The sequence below is a fragment of the Haliotis asinina genome, chromosome 6, assembly GCF_037392515.1.
Source record: "Haliotis asinina isolate JCU_RB_2024 chromosome 6, JCU_Hal_asi_v2, whole genome shotgun sequence".
Lineage (NCBI taxonomy): Eukaryota > Metazoa > Mollusca > Gastropoda > Lepetellida > Haliotidae > Haliotis > Haliotis asinina.
Genome location: NC_090285.1, coordinates 42,273,012 through 42,291,190, shown reverse-complemented (window position 1 = coordinate 42,291,190; position 18,179 = coordinate 42,273,012). Strand labels below are relative to the sequence as shown.

Genomic DNA, 18,179 nt, shown 5'->3' with positions numbered 1-18,179 from the left:
AAACAAATAAAAAAAAATATACATAAAAAAGGAGAAAATGAAAATGTCTACTGCACCCGGTGTTCCCAGGCGGTCACCCATCCAAGTACTATCCGGGCCCGACGTTGCTTAACTTCGGTGATCGGACGAGAACCGGTGTTTTCAACGTGGTATGGCCGTAGACAACGCTCACTGGCAAACTTCGGCTACATATACACACGGGGTAGTGGGGAAGGGACATTGCGATCAAACAGCATCCTCGCATTTTCAGTGGGTTTACACAATCATGTGTTTTCATGTTGGAGTGTTATCTTTACAGTATCTGGCAAGTATTTGGTACTTGTGATACATATGAACGCTGTTTCTGTGCGCATCTGCTGCGAGAAAGGACACACTACTTCGCCCGCCCCCTCGCCCCAAACATCCAGTTTTCGCCCGCCCAATAGAGATCGTGCATGCAGCCTATGTTGTTTTTCGAATAAAATTAATTTGAAAACGATGACGGCCCATACTGTCGTGATGTCAAGAAAGTCGGGTTAATCGTGGCAGGCAAATATAGTTAATCTGTGACGATCGACTGCTGGTATCGTTCTGTACAGCGTCTTGTATAATAGATGTCCATCTTACTCTACATACTGGGGTTCGCGCCCCGTTTGTGTGCCGAGATTCGCGTCTTAGAACACCGTTTCATTGAAAGAAACATCCTAGCTACTTACTTATGAGGCAAAAAGCAAATTTCAACAGTAAATGTAGTGCCCCAGATCATGTGTTCAGTAACAGTGTCGAATGTTTTCTCTCGCAAAATGGCGAACTTGTCAGATAAACGTGCTTCATTGCCTTTGTTTGGGTGCTTGTTTTAACGTCTGAGAGGCAGTAATGAGGGATGTTGGGGTTTACCTTCATAGTTAGATATCTTGAGAAACGACATACAACATTTGAAATGATTGAATTTGAGTCTAAAGCCTCGAAATGTGCTTTTGAAACGAACGATGTCTACATTTTTGCCTCGATGGCTTCACTGAAAATAGCCCGTGTGGCTTCACCATTCACCTGTGAGTGTTGTTATTGTAACAGACATGTAGCCAAATGATTTTTGCATCCAGTCATGAAGTTAAAATAGAAACTTTCCTCGATTAAGAAGTGATTATTCGGATACAAATGCACGAGAAAGCACACACGCTCCCGAGCTAGCAGCTAGCAGCCACAACATGCAGGGTGTCTCCTCCGACGTCCGCGCCTCTGTAGTATCACCCGGGCTGGCTGTCGGGGAGAGGCATTCGCTCTCCGTGCTCCGTTTGTAACTGACGTGACTTTCTGCACTCAAACCTACCACTATGGCTGATGTTGCTGCTGCCCCCGCTGCTGTCAAGACTCCCAAGAAGAAAGCTGCTGCCAAGCCGAAGAAGGTTGCCGCACATCCCACCTATGTGGATATGATCAAGAAAGCTATTTCATCCTTGAAGGAGAGGGGTGGTTCTTCCCGACAGGCTATACTGAAATACATCCTGGCCAACTACAAAGTTGGTGACAACCAGGTCGCCATCAATGCTCGCGTCAAGGTTGCTTTGAAAAATGGAGTCAAGAATGGTGCACTGAAGCAATCAAAGGGAACTGGAGCTGCTGGGTCCTTCCGTCTTGGCGAGGTGAAGAAAGCCGAAAAACCCAAGAAGGCTAAGCCTGCTACCAAGCCAAAGAAGGCTGCCAAATCTCCCAAGAAAGTCAAGAAGCCAGTTGCTGCCAAGAAGCCAAAGACAGCCGCTAAGAAGGCCGCCAAGTCACCAAAGAAGGTGAAAGCTGCAGCCAAGCCCAAGAAGGCAAAGACCCCTAAGAAGGCAGCTGCCAAACCCAAGAAGGTCAAGACCCCCAAGAAGAAGGCCACCAAGCCAAAGAAGGCCTAAGGTCTCTTTGTCTCGCCTTCGCTCCACATTTCTGTGGTCCAAAGGCCCTTTTCAGGGCCATCCAAATACCCCAAAAGAAAACTTGAAAACACTGATAACAAAACAATGCCATTTATTTCAGCAGCATAGAAATAACAAAGAATGCGTGTCAGCGATAGCAGGTATAGTGTGAATGATGGCTTAGACTGATCATAATTAAAAAATGAGCCTTAACCGTAAAGGTGAGGCAAAGAAACCGTTGCCCAAGGAAGGTGTCGGTAAAACCATATACATTGAGCAAAAGCATATACAGCATTGAGCAAAGAAGGATTTGATAAGTATGTTCCTACATTGATATGATAGTGGGCGTTCCAACCCCTACCCCATCTAATGGCCGGTGTGTCTTGTTTTGTTTCACTTAGATCCAGCCCCATCAAAATACATAACCCCACATACACATTACACCCAAGCCAGATACCCGACCCTAAAATAAACAAAGGAAAATAAACGCAAAGACTACAAATGTTTAACATAAACAAAGCAAGATGTGAAGCAAAGAATGCAAATTGTATATGCATCATGTAAAGTGTTGATGATATCAGATATCGTCAATACAGATTTCCTTTTATGTGTGTACATGTAGCTCCACAAGCACGTTGACATCCACCGGGTGTTTTACCGACACACACCTCGCCTATGCAGGACTAGGGCGACAAGAGTTGTGCACCCTTGGTCGTGTGAGGCGTGTGCGTTTGACATTCGCCCCAATGCCTGCAACACTGCTGTTATGTGTCAAAGTAAAGGTACGGAAATACTGTCTAATACATGTAAAGTACGTCTGCGTGACCTAGCTAGAACTGCAAACATAAAATAGCTGACTGATTCACCACCCAACCGCATCGTCATGCCATGTGTGTTTAGAAAGCAGGGAATCACTGTGGGCTTGCTGTCACAGATTTGAAAGTAAATTTCCTACAGCAAACCAGTGAATCCTATAGCAGGCGTTCAATGCGATTTACCTTTTCCTTATTATCTCATCTGCATAGGCAAAGAGTTGTGCGCTGAGACCTGATACAAACAACATTGTGATGTGACATAAGCAGCCTTTAATATACGAAAGTAAGATCGTAAATGACATGTTTGATTGTCGGAGTACAGTGACACTTTCATGTGGCGAATGAAACATACATGCCTTCAGAGTAGATGATGTGTAGTCGAGTGAACTGACGGGGGAAAATGGTGAGAAGCATAACTGAAAAGTCCTCGGTATGTAAGTGTGTAAGAACAAATCGTTCACAAGCATATTCAGGCATGCAGGAGTTTGCCCATTCAAAACGAAATAGAATGTATCATGACTTTCCGATGTCAATGATACACATGCACCTTGTGGTGGAAATACAAACAAATAAAAAAAAAATATACATAAAAAAGGAGAAAATGAAAATGTCTACTGCACCCGGTGTTCCCAGGCGGTCACCCATCCAAGTACTATCCGGGCCCGACGCTGCTTAACTTCGGTGATCGGACGAGAACCGGTGTTTTCAACGTGGTATGGCCGTAGACAACGCTTACTGGCAAACTTCGGCTACATATACACACGGGGTAGTGGGGAAGGGACATTGCGATCAAACAGCATCCTCGCATTTTCAGTGGGTTTACACAATCATGTGTTTTCATGTTGGAGTGTTATCTTTACAGTATCTGGCAAGTATTTGGTACTTGTGATACATATGAACGCTGTTTCTGTGCGCATCTGCTGCGAGAAAGGACACACTACTTCGCCCGCCCCCTCGCCCCAAACATCCAGTTTTCGCCCGCCCAATAGAGATCGTGCATGCAGCCTATGTTGTTTTTCGAATAAAATTAATTTGAAAACGATGACGGCCCATACTGTCGTGATGTCAAGAAAGTCGGGTTAATCGTGGCAGGCAAAAATAGTTAATCTGTGACGATCGACTGCTGGTATCGTTCTGTACAGCGTCTTGTATAATAGATGTCCATCTTACTCTACATACTGGGGTTCGCGCCCCGTTTGTGTGCCGAGATTCGCGTCTTAGAACACCGTTTCATTGAAAGAAACATCCTAGCTACTTACTTATGAGGCAAAAAGCAAATTTCAACAGTAAATGTAGTGCCCCAGATCATGTGTTCAGTAACAGTGTCGAATGTTTTCTCTCGCAAAATGGCGAACTTGTCAGATAAACGTGCTTCATTGCCTTTGTTTGGGTGCTTGTTTTAACGTCTGAGAGGCAGTAATGAGGGATGTTGGGGTTTACCTTCATAGTTAGATATCTTGAGAAACGACATACAACATTTGAAATGATTGAATTTGAGTCTAAAGCCTCGAAATGTGCTTTTGAAACGAACGATGTCTACATTTTTGCCTCGATGGCTTCACTGAAAATAGCCCGTGTGGCTTCACCATTCACCTGTGAGTGTTGTTATTGTAACAGACATGTAGCCAAATGATTTTTGCATCCAGTCATGAAGTTAAAATAGAAACTTTCCTCGATTAAGAAGTGATTATTCGGATACAAATGCACGAGAAAGCACACACGCTCCCGAGCTAGCAGCTAGCAGCCACAGCATGATGCAGGGTGTCTCCTCCGACGTCCGCGCCTCTGTAGTATCACCCGGGCTGGCTGTCGGGGAGAGGCATTCGCTCTCCGTGCTCCGTTTGTAGCTGACGTGACTTTCTGCACTCAAACCTACCACTATGGCTGATGTTGCTGCTGCCCCCGCTGCTGTCAAGACTCCCAAGAAGAAAGCTGCTGCCAAGCCGAAGAAGGTTGCCGCACATCCCACCTATGTGGATATGATCAAGAAAGCTATTTCATCCTTGAAGGAGAGGGGTGGTTCTTCCCGACAGGCTATACTGAAATACATCCTGGCCAACTACAAAGTTGGTGACAACCAGGTCGCCATCAATGCTCGCGTCAAGGTTGCTTTGAAAAATGGAGTCAAGAATGGTGCACTGAAGCAATCAAAGGGAACTGGAGCTGCTGGGTCCTTCCGTCTTGGCGAGGTGAAGAAAGCCGAAAAACCCAAGAAGGCTAAGCCTGCTGCCAAGCCAAAGAAGGCTGCCAAATCTCCCAAGAAAGTCAAGAAGCCAGTTGCTGCCAAGAAGCCAAAGACAGCCGCTAAGAAGGCCGCCAAGTCACCAAAGAAGGTGAAAGCTGCAGCCAAGCCCAAGAAGGCAAAGACCCCTAAGAAGGCAGCTGCCAAACCCAAGAAGGTCAAGACCCCCAAGAAGAAGGCCACCAAGCCAAAGAAGGCCTAAGGTCTCTTTGTCTCGCCTTCGCTCCACATTTCTGTGGTCCAAAGGCCCTTTTCAGGGCCATCCAAATACCCCAAAAGAAAACTTGAAAACACTGATAACAAAACAATGCCATTTATTTCAGCAGCATAGAAATAACAAAGAATGCGTGTCAGCGATAGCAGGTATAGTGTGAATGATGGCTTAGACTGATCATAATTAAAAAATGAGCCTTAACCGTAAAGGTGAGGCAAAGAAACCGTTGCCCAAGGAAGGTGTCGGTAAAACCATATACATTGAGCAAAAGCATATACAGCATTGAGCAAAGAAGGATTTGATAAGTATGTTCCTACATTGATATGATAGTGGGCGTTCCAACCCCTACCCCATCTAATGGCCGGTGTGTCTTGTTTTGTTTCACTTAGATCCAGCCCCATCAAAATACATAACCCCACATACACATTACACCCAAGCCAGATACCCGACCCTAAAATAAACAAAGGAAAATAAACGCAAAGACTACAAATGTTTAACATAAACAAAGCAAGATGTGAAGCAAAGAATGCAAATTGTATATGCATCATGTAAAGTGTTGATGATATCAGATATCGTCAATACAGATTTCCTTTTATGTGTGTACATGTAGCTCCACAAGCACGTTGACATCCACCGGGTGTTTTACCGACACACACCTCGCCTATGCAGGACTAGGGCGACAAGAGTTGTGCACCCTTGGTCGTGTGAGGCGTGTGCGTTTGACATTCGCCCCAATGCCTGCAACACTGCTGTTATGTGTCAAAGTAAAGGTACGGAAATACTGTCTAATACATGTAAAGTACGTCTGCGTGACCTAGCTAGAACTGCAAACATAAAATAGCTGACTGATTCACCACCCAACCGCATCGTCATGCCATGTGTGTTTAGAAAGCAGGGAATCACTGTGGGCTTGCTGTCACAGATTTGAAAGTAATTTTCCTACAGCAAACCAGTGAATCCTATAGCAGGCGTTCAATGCGATTTACCTTTTCCTTATTATCTCATCTGCATAGGCAAAGAGTTGTGCGCTGAGACCTGATACAAACAACATTGTGATGTGACATAAGCAGCCTTTAATATACGAAAGTAAGATCGTAAATGACATGTTTGATTGTCGGAGTACAGTGACACTTTCATGTGGCGAATGAAACATACATGCCTTCAGAGTAGATGATGTGTAGTCGAGTGAACTGACGGGGGAAAATGGTGAGAAGCATAACTGAAAAGTCCTCGGTATGTAAGTGTGTAAGAACAAATCGTTCACAAGCATATTCAGGCATGCAGGAGTTTGCCCATTCAAAACGACATAGAATGTATCATGACTTTCCGATGTCAATGATACACATGCACCTTGTGGTGGAAATACAAACAAATAAAAAAAAAATATACATAAAAAAGGAGAAAATGAAAATGTCTACTGCACCCGGTGTTCCCAGGCGGTCACCCATCCAAGTACTATCCGGGCCCGACGTTGCTTAACTTCGGTGATCGGACGAGAACCGGTGTTTTCAACGTGGTATGGCCGTAGACAACGCTCACTGGCAAACTTCGGCTACATATACACACGGGGTAGTGGGGAAGGGACATTGCGATCAAACAGCATCCTCGCATTTTCAGTGGGTTTACACAATCATGTGTTTTCATGTTGGAGTGTTATCTTTACAGTATCTGGCAAGTATTTGGTACTTGTGATACATATGAACGCTGTTTCTGTGCGCATCTGCTGCGAGAAAGGACACACTACTTCGCCCGCCCCCTCGCCCCAAACATCCAGTTTTCGCCCGCCCAATAGAGATCGTGCATGCAGCCTATGTTGTTTTTCGAATAAAATTAATTTGAAAACGATGACGGCCCATACTGTCGTGATGTCAAGAAAGTCGGGTTAATCGTGGCAGGCAAAAATAGTTAATCTGTGACGATCGACTGCTGGTATCGTTCTGTACAGCGTCTTGTATAATAGATGTCCATCTTACTCTACATACTGGGGTTCGCGCCCCGTTTGTGTGCCGAGATTCGCGTCTTAGAACACCGTTTCATTGAAAGAAACATCCTAGCTACTTACTTATGAGGCAAAAAGCAAATTTCAACAGTAAATGTAGTGCCCCAGATCATGTGTTCAGTAACAGTGTCGAATGTTTTCTCTCGCAAAATGGCGAACTTGTCAGATAAACGTGCTTCATTGCCTTTGTTTGGGTGCTTGTTTTAACGTCTGAGAGGCAGTAATGAGGGATGTTGGGGTTTACCTTCATAGTTAGATATCTTGAGAAACGACATACAACATTTGAAATGATTGAATTTGAGTCTAAAGCCTCGAAATGTGCTTTTGAAACGAACGATGTCTACATTTTTGTCTCGATGGCTTCACTGAAAATAGCCCGTGTGGCTTCACCATTCACCTGTGAGTGTTGTTATTGTAACAGACATGTAGCCAAATGATTTTTGCATCCAGTCATGAAGTTAAAATAGAAACTTTCCTCGATTAAGAAGTGATTATTCGGATACAAATGCACGAGAAAGCACACACGCTCCCGAGCTAGCAGCTAGCAGCCACAACATGCAGGGTGTCTCCTCCGACGTCCGCGCCTCTGTAGTATCACCCGGGCTGGCTGTCGGGGAGAGGTGTGAAAGCAAATTGTCGCAGCGAGGCAAAATGCAGGACATGCTCCAAGCCAGAGAGTGTCTGCAAGGGCAACTGCTCACCCTATTGCAGGAACTGCAAAGTTCAAGGGCACTCAGCCCTCTCGAACTTCTGCAGGAGCAGGCAGACTAAAAGAAAAAGTCTAAACACGGAGACTTTACAAAAAAAGCACGCACAAGCGGCTAAGGGAAGCGGTAAGGCGGGAAATGAGGATAAGTCAACCGCCAAGCCACAGAATCGAAACGACACTGCGGCAACCAGTGTCAAGGGTGAGGGTAAAACCAAACCCAAGCGGAGAAGGCCAAGAGGCAAACGGGGCAAAAAAGGCCAAACAAAAGTGGCTCCCAACACCGTTGAGACCACACAAAACGGCGTTAGGCATGCTGGACCAGGTACAGACAGCACCCAAGCAGCCCACAACCAGACAATCCCAGACACACTGGTTGAATTCGTTTGTGCCGCCTTACTCAAACTAGGCACACGACAGGACAGCAATGAGGGGTCAAATCTCATTATTCTATGGGAACTGGCCACCAAACTGCTGTCCTACGGGCAATCTGCAACCTATCTCAAACAGCAGATTAACAATCTCAATTAAAAAGCTTGGGCAAATACTGTCATCATGTACCTAAAAATACTGCAATGGAATGCCAACGGCCTGAGGTCAAACGGCCACGAACTCAAAGCCCTAGTTCAGCAAAAGGCACTGACACCCCACGTTATTCTAATTCAAGAAGCGAAACTGGGGAAGAGAACAAACTTTAACATGCCTGGCTTCATACAATACCGCAAAGATAGAACGGGGCGGACAGGTGGTGGACTGGTTACTTTTGTCGCCGACAATTGTACATCCAGTATGGTCGTATCAGAGGTGGGAAGCCTTGAAACCCAAGTCATCTCAGTCACGTTGGCAAATAGCAAAGAAATCAAAATCGCAAATGTCTATCACAGGACTGCCGAACCCACCAACATCCACGAGCTTAACAAACTCATGGACCTGGTCGGGCATTCAGGCCTAATCCTCGGCGACTTCAACGCCCACAGCCCGCTGTGGGACGAAGGAGCCAAACACTCAGACTGCTTCGGCAGGATGGTGGAGGACTGGGTGGAGTCACGAGGACTCATAATTCTGAATGACGGCTCTCCAACTAGACATTGTCCCATCAGGGGCGGATGGACAGGCCTAGATCTTGCTATTGCCACAAACGACCTAGCCCACGATTGCCAATGGCAGGTCCATGATGACAGTATGGGAAGTGATCACTATCCGTGCATCACACACCTTGGCACACCTCCTCTATGCGACCACCACATAAATCCTAGAGAGCGGTGGAACTTCTCCAAAGCAGATTGGTCCCTATTCAGTACGGAATGCAATAAATTGGACCCGTCTGAAATCATCTCTGATGATATCGAAACCTTCAGCCTCAACCTAACGTCAGCTATATACAAAGCGGCCCGGGCTTCAATACCTCTCACCCAGCCAAAACACGGCTCCCGTGCCGTCCCATGGTGGAATGAGGAAATAGCCAAAGCTAGACGCATTAGGAAAAAGGCTCTAAACAGGTTACAAAGGGACAAATCTGCCGTAGGACAAGTCCGAGAAGCCAGGAAAAAAGTTAAAGATCTCATTGATCAGGCCAGAGCTGACTCATGGCAAAAGTTCTGTGGATCGCTCAACCACAAAACAAACAGTAAACAGGTCTGGCAAAAGATACATGCTATCAGAGGGAAACGCAAGTCCGCTTGCAATCCCAAGATAACAGGGGCTACTTCCATACCGGAAAAAGCCAGTATCTTAGCCACCCACTTTGCCTCTGTCAGTAGCAGCAACAACTTCTCTGAAGAGTTTACAAAGTCAGAGAAGCCACCGCAACGGCCCAAACAGCCCCCAGGCGAACAGCATGCCTATAATCAATGCTTCAGTGTGGAGGAGTTCAGAACTGCCATACACCACAAAAAAGGTACTAGTCCCGGAGAGGACATGGTCAGCTATGAGATGCTAAAAAGGTTGCCTGACAGCGTAGCCAAAGTCGTCGTACAATTGTACAATCTGATATGGGATAGGGGGGAGGTACCTGCAGCATGGAAACATGCGGCAGTCATACCTCTGCTCAAACCAGGAAAGGAGAAGGCGTCCGCCAACTCATATCGCCCAATATCCCTAACATCAAATCTGTGCAAGAGTATGGAGGCAATGGTGAATATACGCCTAAAGCATCACCTTGAAACAAACGGACACCTATCTCATGACCAAAGCGGGTTTAGATCAAACCGCTCATGTCTTGACCACATTTTCCGACTGGAAAGTGATATAAGATTAGCCCAAGTCAAGAAAGAGTACCTAGCTGCTGTCTTCCTAGACTTCAGCAAAGCATTTGACATGGTATGGCACGATGGACTCCTCCTTAAACTAGAGAATGTTGGTGTACGAGGGAAAATGGCAAATTACGTTCAAAGTTTCTTGCAAGAAAGGTCGATATCAGTCCTCCTCGGGGACCACCTGTCTGAGCGACACAGGTTAGATAATGGCACACCGCAAGGAAGCATTATCAGTCCCACGCTATTCAATATCATGATTGACGACCTATTTGAACACGTCCCACGGGACAGTTACACCAACACCTCTAAGTTCGCCGATGACGGGGCTGTATGGGTCAGACATCGAGAGCTATCCAAGATCCAGGCTCAACTCAGGGAAGCTCTCGATGGGGTGGAACAATGGTGCGACAAATGGGGTTTCACTATCTCGCCTGAGAAAACAGTAGGAGTGGTTTTCAAGCGTAAGGGTTGCCGTGTAAGCCACACACCCTGTCTAAAACTCAAGGGCAAAGAGGTCAAATTTGAGAAATCAGCCAAGTTTCTCGGGGTAACCTTCGATCAACATCTCACCTGGGCCAAACATATAGACAATATCACCCAGAGTTGTCAGAAGGACCTCAACGCTATGAGAGCTGTATCCGGCAGCTCATGGGGAGCGAATAGTGAAACACTCCTGACCCTCTATAAGTCCCTAATCAGGAGTAAAATAGACTATGGGTGCGAAGCCTACCACAGTGCTTCCCAATCGGCTCTGAGCCGGCTTGAAAACATTCAATACCAAGCTCTTAAACTGGTCACAGGCGCGGCGACCTGTACCTCCCACCAGGCCCTATTAGTGGAAACTGGGGAGCTACCACTCCATCTCAGGCGAGAGAAACTGACATTGAACTATTGGAGTCGCTGCTCCAATCCACTCGTCACTAGGTTGTGGGAGGAGAAACTCTACTCTGGTAGAACCAAAGCGTGGCTTAAAAAGAGACCCAACACAACGCCAGGTGGGCTCAGGGTCATCCAGCTAAGGCGAGAGCATGGATGCGACCAGGTAGAACCTCCAACCCAACCAATGACAGTGCAATGTCCTCCATGGAGACTCCGGTCTCCAAATGTCGACACCACTCTCACAAATGAACCGCCTAAAAGTGAGAATCCAATGCTACTACGTGTCAGAGCGCTCAGTAGGATTGACACGGTTTACGAGGACTCGGCGCACATATATACTGACGGATCAAAAGATCCCGTGAGAAACAGAACCGCCTACGGTATCCTCATCCACACAGCCACCTCCAACCACACAATCTCGGCACGCCTGCCGGACGGTCAATCGGTCTACACTGCAGAGCTGGAAGCCATACACCATGCACTTAGGTATTGTCGCAACCTACATGAGAAAAGAGTGGTTATCCTCTCAGACTCACTCAGTGCAATACAGTCACTGGCAACCAAGCACTCCAGTAGTAGACCCGACACCATCCATGAGATCCTGGTTCTCATTCAGAAACTAAGACAGGAAAATGAGAAGGAGGTCACGCTGTGCTGGATACCATCTCACGTTGGTATACCCGGCAATGAGAGAGCGGACAAACTAGCCAGACAGGCGCTAGAATTGAATGTGTCACTGGAACATCCCTATTCAAAAAGCGAAATCCGAAGTATGATCCAGAATTCAATCACTAGCAAGTGGCAGAGGCTATGGGACACCTCAGACAAAGGCAGATGGTTACATCAACTCCGCCCCAGTGTGAAAGGGAAGCTACCAGGCCCCTCACAAAACAGGCGAGTGGATATTATGATCACACGCCTGAGGCTAGGTACCACCAAAACCTCATACAAAGACTGTCAAACATGCCACACCAAGGCCACCGTCCCTCATATCATGCTGGACTGCCTACGATTTGACACGATCAGGCAGACACTTAAAGAAGAAACCAAACTAGATACGTTGACAGCAAAGCAGTTGCTGGCTCACACGGAGCACCATTCAATGTATAAGCCACTAGCAAACTTTCTTCTGGACAGTGAACTATGTCAGTATATATAGAGAAATGATATCAATCAGCCAGTCCTCCGGTTTGTTACAGACACAGGGATATTATTGCACCCAAGCTCCCATCCCCAAGGTCTCAACCCAACCGCACCATGGTTTGAAACTCCCCACCATAGTCTGGGACCATTGCACGTGTGTCGGCAATTAACAACCACATGCGTCCCAAGGAGGGACAAAAACAGAACAAGGTAAGCATAGGTAACCACAATGGAGAGGCCATATCCGCTCCAGAAGCAGGTATGGGAGGGAGTGGCTGCGTCCACTCCCCGGCAGAGAGCTAAGGGAGTGGCCGTGCCCGCTCTCAGGGTCAAGCCGGAGAGTGGCCGTGTCTACTCCCCAGCAGATAGCCAGAGGAGTGGCCGTGCCCTCTCCCAGGATGAAGTCGGGGAGTGGCCGTGTCTACTCCCCAACACATAGCGAGGGGAGTGGCCGTGCCCATTCCCAGGATGAAGTCGGGGAGTGGCCGTGTCTACTCCCCAACAGATAGCGAGGGGAGTGGCCGTGCCCACTCCCAGGGTGAAGTCGGAGAGTAGCCGTGCCTACTCCCCAGTAGATAGCGAGGGGAATGGCCGTGCCCACTCCCAGGGTGAAGTCGGGGAGTAGCCGTGTCTACTCCCCAGCAAATAGCGAGGGGAGTGGCCGTGTCTACTCCCGTACGAAAAAAAAAAAAAAAAAAAAAAAAAAAAAAAAAAAAAAAAAAAAAAAAAAAAAAAAAAAAACCCATTACACAGGCCACTGTGTACCCCACTCCCCCATCAAGCACCGACACCAGCAACGGCCCATGCGTCCCAAAGTGGGACACCCCCAGCCCTTGGCAGCCACAACCACGTCCGCAACCATGCGTCCCAAAGAGGGACACCCCACGCATCCCAAGGAGGGATAGGTCTGCCGACATGCCAACCGGCGAAGGCGACCTCAAAAGCACTAAACTAACGAACGAACGAACGGGGAGAGGCATTCGCTCTCCGTGCTCCGTTTGTAGCTGACGTGACTTTCTGCACTCAAACCTACCACTATGGCTGATGTTGCTGCTGCCCCCGCTGCTGTCAAGACTCCCAAGAAGAAAGCTGCTGCCAAGCCGAAGAAGGTTGCCGCACATCCCACCTATGTGGATATGATCAAGAAAGCTATTTCATCCTTGAAGGAGAGGGGTGGTTCTTCCCGACAGGCTATACTGAAATACATCCTGGCCAACTACAAAGTTGGTGACAACCAGGTCGCCATCAATGCTCGCGTCAAGGTTGCTTTGAAAAATGGAGTCAAGAATGGTGCACTGAAGCAATCAAAGGGAACTGGAGCTGCTGGGTCCTTCCGTCTTGGCGAGGTGAAGAAAGCCGAAAAACCCAAGAAGGCTAAGCCTGCTACCAAGCCAAAGAAGGCTGCCAAATCTCCCAAGAAAGTCAAGAAGCCAGTTGCTGCCAAGAAGCCAAAGACAGCCGCTAAGAAGGCCGCCAAGTCACCAAAGAAGGTGAAAGCTGCAGCCAAGCCCAAGAAGGCAAAGACCCCTAAGAAGGCAGCTGCCAAACCCAAGAAGGTCAAGACCCCCAAGAAGAAGGCCACCAAGCCAAAGAAGGCCTAAGGTCTCTTTGTCTCGCCTTCGCTCCACATTTCTGTGGTCCAAAGGCCCTTTTCAGGGCCATCCAAATACCCCAAAAGAAAACTTGAAAACACTGATAACAAAACAATGCCATTTATTTCAGCAGCATAGAAATAACAAAGAATGCGTGTCAGCGATAGCAGGTATAGTGTGAATGATGGCTTAGACTGATCATAATTAAAAAATGAGCCTTAACCGTAAAGGTGAGGCAAAGAAACCGTTGCCCAAGGAAGGTGTCGGTAAAACCATATACATTGAGCAAAAGCATATACAGCATTGAGCAAAGAAGGATTTGATAAGTATGTTCCTACATTGATATGATAGTGGGCGTTCCAACCCCTACCCCATCTAATGGCCGGTGTGTCTTGTTTTGTTTCACTTAGATCCAGCCCCATCAAAATACATAACCCCACATACACATTACACCCAAGCCAGATACCCGACCCTAAAATAAACAAAGGAAAATAAACGCAAAGACTACAAATGTTTAACATAAACAAAGCAAGATGTGAAGCAAAGAATGCAAATTGTATATGCATCATGTAAAGTGTTGATGATATCAGATATCGTCAATACAGATTTCCTTTTATGTGTGTACATGTAGCTCCACAAGCACGTTGACATCCACCGGGTGTTTTACCGACACACACCTCGCCTATGCAGGACTAGGGCGACAAGAGTTGTGCACCCTTGGTCGTGTGAGGCGTGTGCGTTTGACATTCGCCCCAATGCCTGCAACACTGCTGTTATGTGTCAAAGTAAAGGTACGGAAATACTGTCTAATACATGTAAAGTACGTCTGCGTGACCTAGCTAGAACTGCAAACATAAAATAGCTGACTGATTCACCACCCAACCGCATCGTCATGCCATGTGTGTTTAGAAAGCAGGGAATCACTGTGGGCTTGCTGTCACAGATTTGAAAGTAATTTTCCTACAGCAAACCAGTGAATCCTATAGCAGGCGTTCAATGCGATTTACCTTTTCCTTATTATCTCATCTGCATAGGCAAAGAGTTGTGCGCTGAGACCTGATACAAACAACATTGTGATGTGACATAAGCAGCCTTTAATATACGAAAGTAAGATCGTAAATGACATGTTTGATTGTCGGAGTACAGTGACACTTTCATGTGGCGAATGAAACATACATGCCTTCAGAGTAGATGATGAGTAGTCGAGTGAACTGACGGGGGAAAATGGTGAGAAGCATAACTGAAAAGTCCTCGGTATGTAAGTGTGTAAGAACAAATCGTTCACAAGCATATTCAGGCATGCAGGAGTTTGCCCATTCAAAACAAAATAGAATGTATCATGACTTTCCGATGTCAATGATACACATGCACCTTGTGGTGGAAATACAAACAAATAAAAAAAAAATATACATAAAAAAGGAGAAAGTGAAAATGTCTACTGCACCCGGTGTTCCCAGGCGGTCACCCATCCAAGTACTATCCGGGCCCGACCTTGCTTAACTTCGGTGATCGGACGAGAACCGGTGTTTTCAACGTGGTATGGCCGTAGACAACGCTCACTGGCAAACTTCGGCTACATATACACACGGGGTAGTGGGGAAGGGACATTGCGATCAAACAGCATCCTCGCATTTTCAGTGGGTTTACACAATCATGTGTTTTCATGTTGGAGTGTTATCTTTACAGTATCTGGCATGTATTTGGTACTTGTGATACATATGAACGCTGTTTCTGTGCGCATCTGCTGCGAGAAAGGACACACTACTTCGCCCGCCCCCTCGCCCCAAACATCCAGTTTTCGCCCGCCCAATAGAGATCGTGCATGCAGCCTATGTTGTTTTTCGAATAAAATTAATTTGAAAACGATGACGGCCCATACTGTCGTGATGTCAAGAAAGTCGGGTTAATCGTGGCAGGCAAAAATAGTTAATCTGTGACGATCGACTGCTGGTATCGTTCTGTACAGCGTCTTGTATAATAGATGTCCATCTTACTCTACATACTGGGGTTCGCGCCCCGTTTGTGTGCCGAGATTCGCGTCTTAGAACACCGTTTCATTGAAAGAAACATCCTAGCTACTTACTTATGAGGCAAAAAGCAAATTTCAACAGTAAATGTAGTGCCCCAGATCATGTGTTCAGTAACAGTGTCGAATGTTTTCTCTCGCAAAATGGCGAACTTGTCAGATAAACGTGCTTCATTGCCTTTGTTTGGGTGCTTGTTTTAACGTCTGAGAGGCAGTAATGAGGGATGTTGGGGTTTACCTTCATAGTTAGATATCTTGAGAAACGACATACAACATTTGAAATGATTGAATTTGAGTCTAAAGCCTCGAAATGTGCTTTTGAAACGAACGATGTCTACATTTTTGCCTCGATGGCTTCACTGAAAATAGCCCGTGTGGCTTCACCATTCACCTGTGAGTGTTGTTATTGTAACAGACATGTAGCCAAATGATTTTTGCATCCAGTCATGAAGTTAAAATAGAAACTTTCCTCGATTAAGAAGTGATTATTCGGATACAAATGCACGAGAAAGCACACACGCTCCCGAGCTAGCAGCTAGCAGCCACAACATGCATGGTGTCTCCTCCGACGTCCGCGCCTCTGTAGTATCACCCGGGCTGGCTGTCGGGGAGAGGCATTCGCTCTCCGTGCTCCGTTTGTAGCTGACGTGACTTTCTGCACTCAAACCTACCACTATGGCTGATGTTGCTGCTGCCCCCGCTGCTGTCAAGACTCCCAAGAAGAAAGCTGCTGCCAAGCCGAAGAAGGTTGCCGCACATCCCACCTATGTGGATATGATCAAGAAAGCTATTTCATCCTTGAAGGAGAGGGGTGGTTCTTCCCGACAGGCTATACTGAAATACATCCTGGCCAACTACAAAGTTGGTGACAACCAGGTCGCCATCAATGCTCGCGTCAAGGTTGCTTTGAAAAATGGAGTCAAGAATGGTGCACTGAAGCAATCAAAGGGAACTGGAGCTGCTGGGTCCTTCCGTCTTGGCGAGGTGAAGAAAGCCGAAAAACCCAAGAAGGCTAAGCCTGCTACCAAGCCAAAGAAGGCTGCCAAATCTCCCAAGAAAGTCAAGAAGCCAGTTGCTGCCAAGAAGCCAAAGACAGCCGCTAAGAAGGCCGCCAAGTCACCAAAGAAGGTGAAAGCTGCAGCCAAGCCCAAGAAGGCAAAGACCCCTAAGAAGGCAGCTGCCAAACCCAAGAAGGTCAAGACCCCCAAGAAGAAGGCCACCAAGCCAAAGAAGGCCTAAGGTCTCTTTGTCTCGCCTTCGCTCCACATTTCTGTGGTCCAAAGGCCCTTTTCAGGGCCATCCAAATACCCCAAAAGAAAACTTGAAAACACTGATAACAAAACAATGCCATTTATTTCAGCAGCATAGAAATAACAAAGAATGCGTGTCAGCGATAGCAGGTATAGTGTGAATGATGGCTTAGACTGATCATAATTAAAAAATGAGCCTTAACCGTAAAGGTGAGGCAAAGAAACCGTTGCCCAAGGAAGGTGTCGGTAAAACCATATACATTGAGCAAAAGCATATACAGCATTGAGCAAAGAAGGATTTGATAAGTATGTTCCTACATTGATATGATAGTGGGCGTTCCAACCCCTACCCCATCTAATGGCCGGTGTGTCTTGTTTTGTTTCACTTAGATCCAGCCCCATCAAAATACATAACCCCACATACACATTACACCCAAGCCAGATACCCGACCCTAAAATAAACAAAGGAAAATAAACGCAAAGACTACAAATGTTTAACATAAACAAAGCAAGATGTGAAGCAAAGAATGCAAATTGTATATGCATCATGTAAAGTGTTGATGATATCAGATATCGTCAATACAGATTTCCTTTTATGTGTGTACATGTAGCTCCACAAGCACGTTGACATCCACCGGGTGTTTTACCGACACACACCTCGCCTATGCAGGACTAGGGCGACAAGAGTTGTGCACCCTTGGTCGTGTGAGGCGTGTGCGTTTGACATTCGCCCCAATGCCTGCAACACTGCTGTTATGTGTCAAAGTAAAGGTACGGAAATACTGTCTAATACATGTAAAGTACGTCTGCGTGACCTAGCTAGAACTGCAAACATAAAATAGCTGACTGATTCACCACCCAACCGCATCGTCATGCCATGTGTGTTTAGAAAGCAGGGAATCACTGTGGGCTTGCTGTCACAGATTTGAAAGTAATTTTCCTACAGCAAACCAGTGAATCCTATAGCAGGCGTTCAATGCGATTTACCTTTTCCTTATTATCTCATCTGCATAGGCAAAGAGTTGTGCGCTGAGACCTGATACAAACAACATTGTGATGTGACATAAGCAGCCTTTAATATACGAAAGTAAGATCGTAAATGACATGTTTGATTGTCGGAGTACAGTGACACTTTCATGTGGCGAATGAAACATACATGCCTTCAGAGTAGATGATGAGTA

General features: G+C 46.4%; 4 protein-coding genes and 4 non-coding genes across 8 annotated transcripts; 4 read left to right on the top strand and 4 right to left on the bottom strand.

The window, feature by feature from the left end:
* Positions 1-44: 44 nt before the first annotated feature.
* On the bottom strand, positions 45-163 carry LOC137288378 (5S ribosomal RNA). Its single transcript, XR_010957152.1, has one exon. It is a non-coding gene; the product is annotated as a 5S ribosomal RNA (ribosomal RNA).
* Positions 164-1,313: 1,150 nt separating this feature from the next.
* On the top strand, positions 1,314-1,856 carry LOC137288204 (histone H1-delta-like; the record flags this gene model as incomplete). Its single annotated transcript, XM_067820645.1, has 1 exon — positions 1,314-1,856. A coding segment is annotated over exon 1 (543 nt), but the record flags the coding sequence as incomplete, so codon positions are not given.
* A 1,444-nt stretch (positions 1,857-3,300) lies between these two features.
* On the bottom strand, positions 3,301-3,419 carry LOC137288391 (5S ribosomal RNA). The gene has a single exon (XR_010957164.1). It is a non-coding gene; the product is annotated as a 5S ribosomal RNA (ribosomal RNA).
* Positions 3,420-4,572: 1,153 nt separating this feature from the next.
* On the top strand, positions 4,573-5,115 carry LOC137288230 (histone H1-delta-like; the record flags this gene model as incomplete). Its single annotated transcript, XM_067820675.1, has 1 exon — positions 4,573-5,115. A coding segment is annotated over exon 1 (543 nt), but the record flags the coding sequence as incomplete, so codon positions are not given.
* A 1,444-nt stretch (positions 5,116-6,559) lies between these two features.
* Positions 6,560-6,678, bottom strand: LOC137288367 (5S ribosomal RNA). The gene has a single exon (XR_010957141.1). It is a non-coding gene; the product is annotated as a 5S ribosomal RNA (ribosomal RNA).
* Positions 6,679-13,167: 6,489 nt separating this feature from the next.
* LOC137288205 (histone H1-delta-like) lies at positions 13,168-13,710 on the top strand (the record flags this gene model as incomplete). The annotated part of the gene is made up of 1 exon (XM_067820646.1): positions 13,168-13,710. A coding segment is annotated over exon 1 (543 nt), but the record flags the coding sequence as incomplete, so codon positions are not given.
* A 1,444-nt stretch (positions 13,711-15,154) lies between these two features.
* Positions 15,155-15,273, bottom strand: LOC137288305 (5S ribosomal RNA). Its single transcript, XR_010957084.1, has one exon. It is a non-coding gene; the product is annotated as a 5S ribosomal RNA (ribosomal RNA).
* Positions 15,274-16,423: 1,150 nt separating this feature from the next.
* LOC137288207 (histone H1-delta-like) lies at positions 16,424-16,966 on the top strand (the record flags this gene model as incomplete). Its single annotated transcript, XM_067820647.1, has 1 exon — positions 16,424-16,966. A coding segment is annotated over exon 1 (543 nt), but the record flags the coding sequence as incomplete, so codon positions are not given.
* Between the last annotated feature and the right edge of the window lie 1,213 nt (positions 16,967-18,179).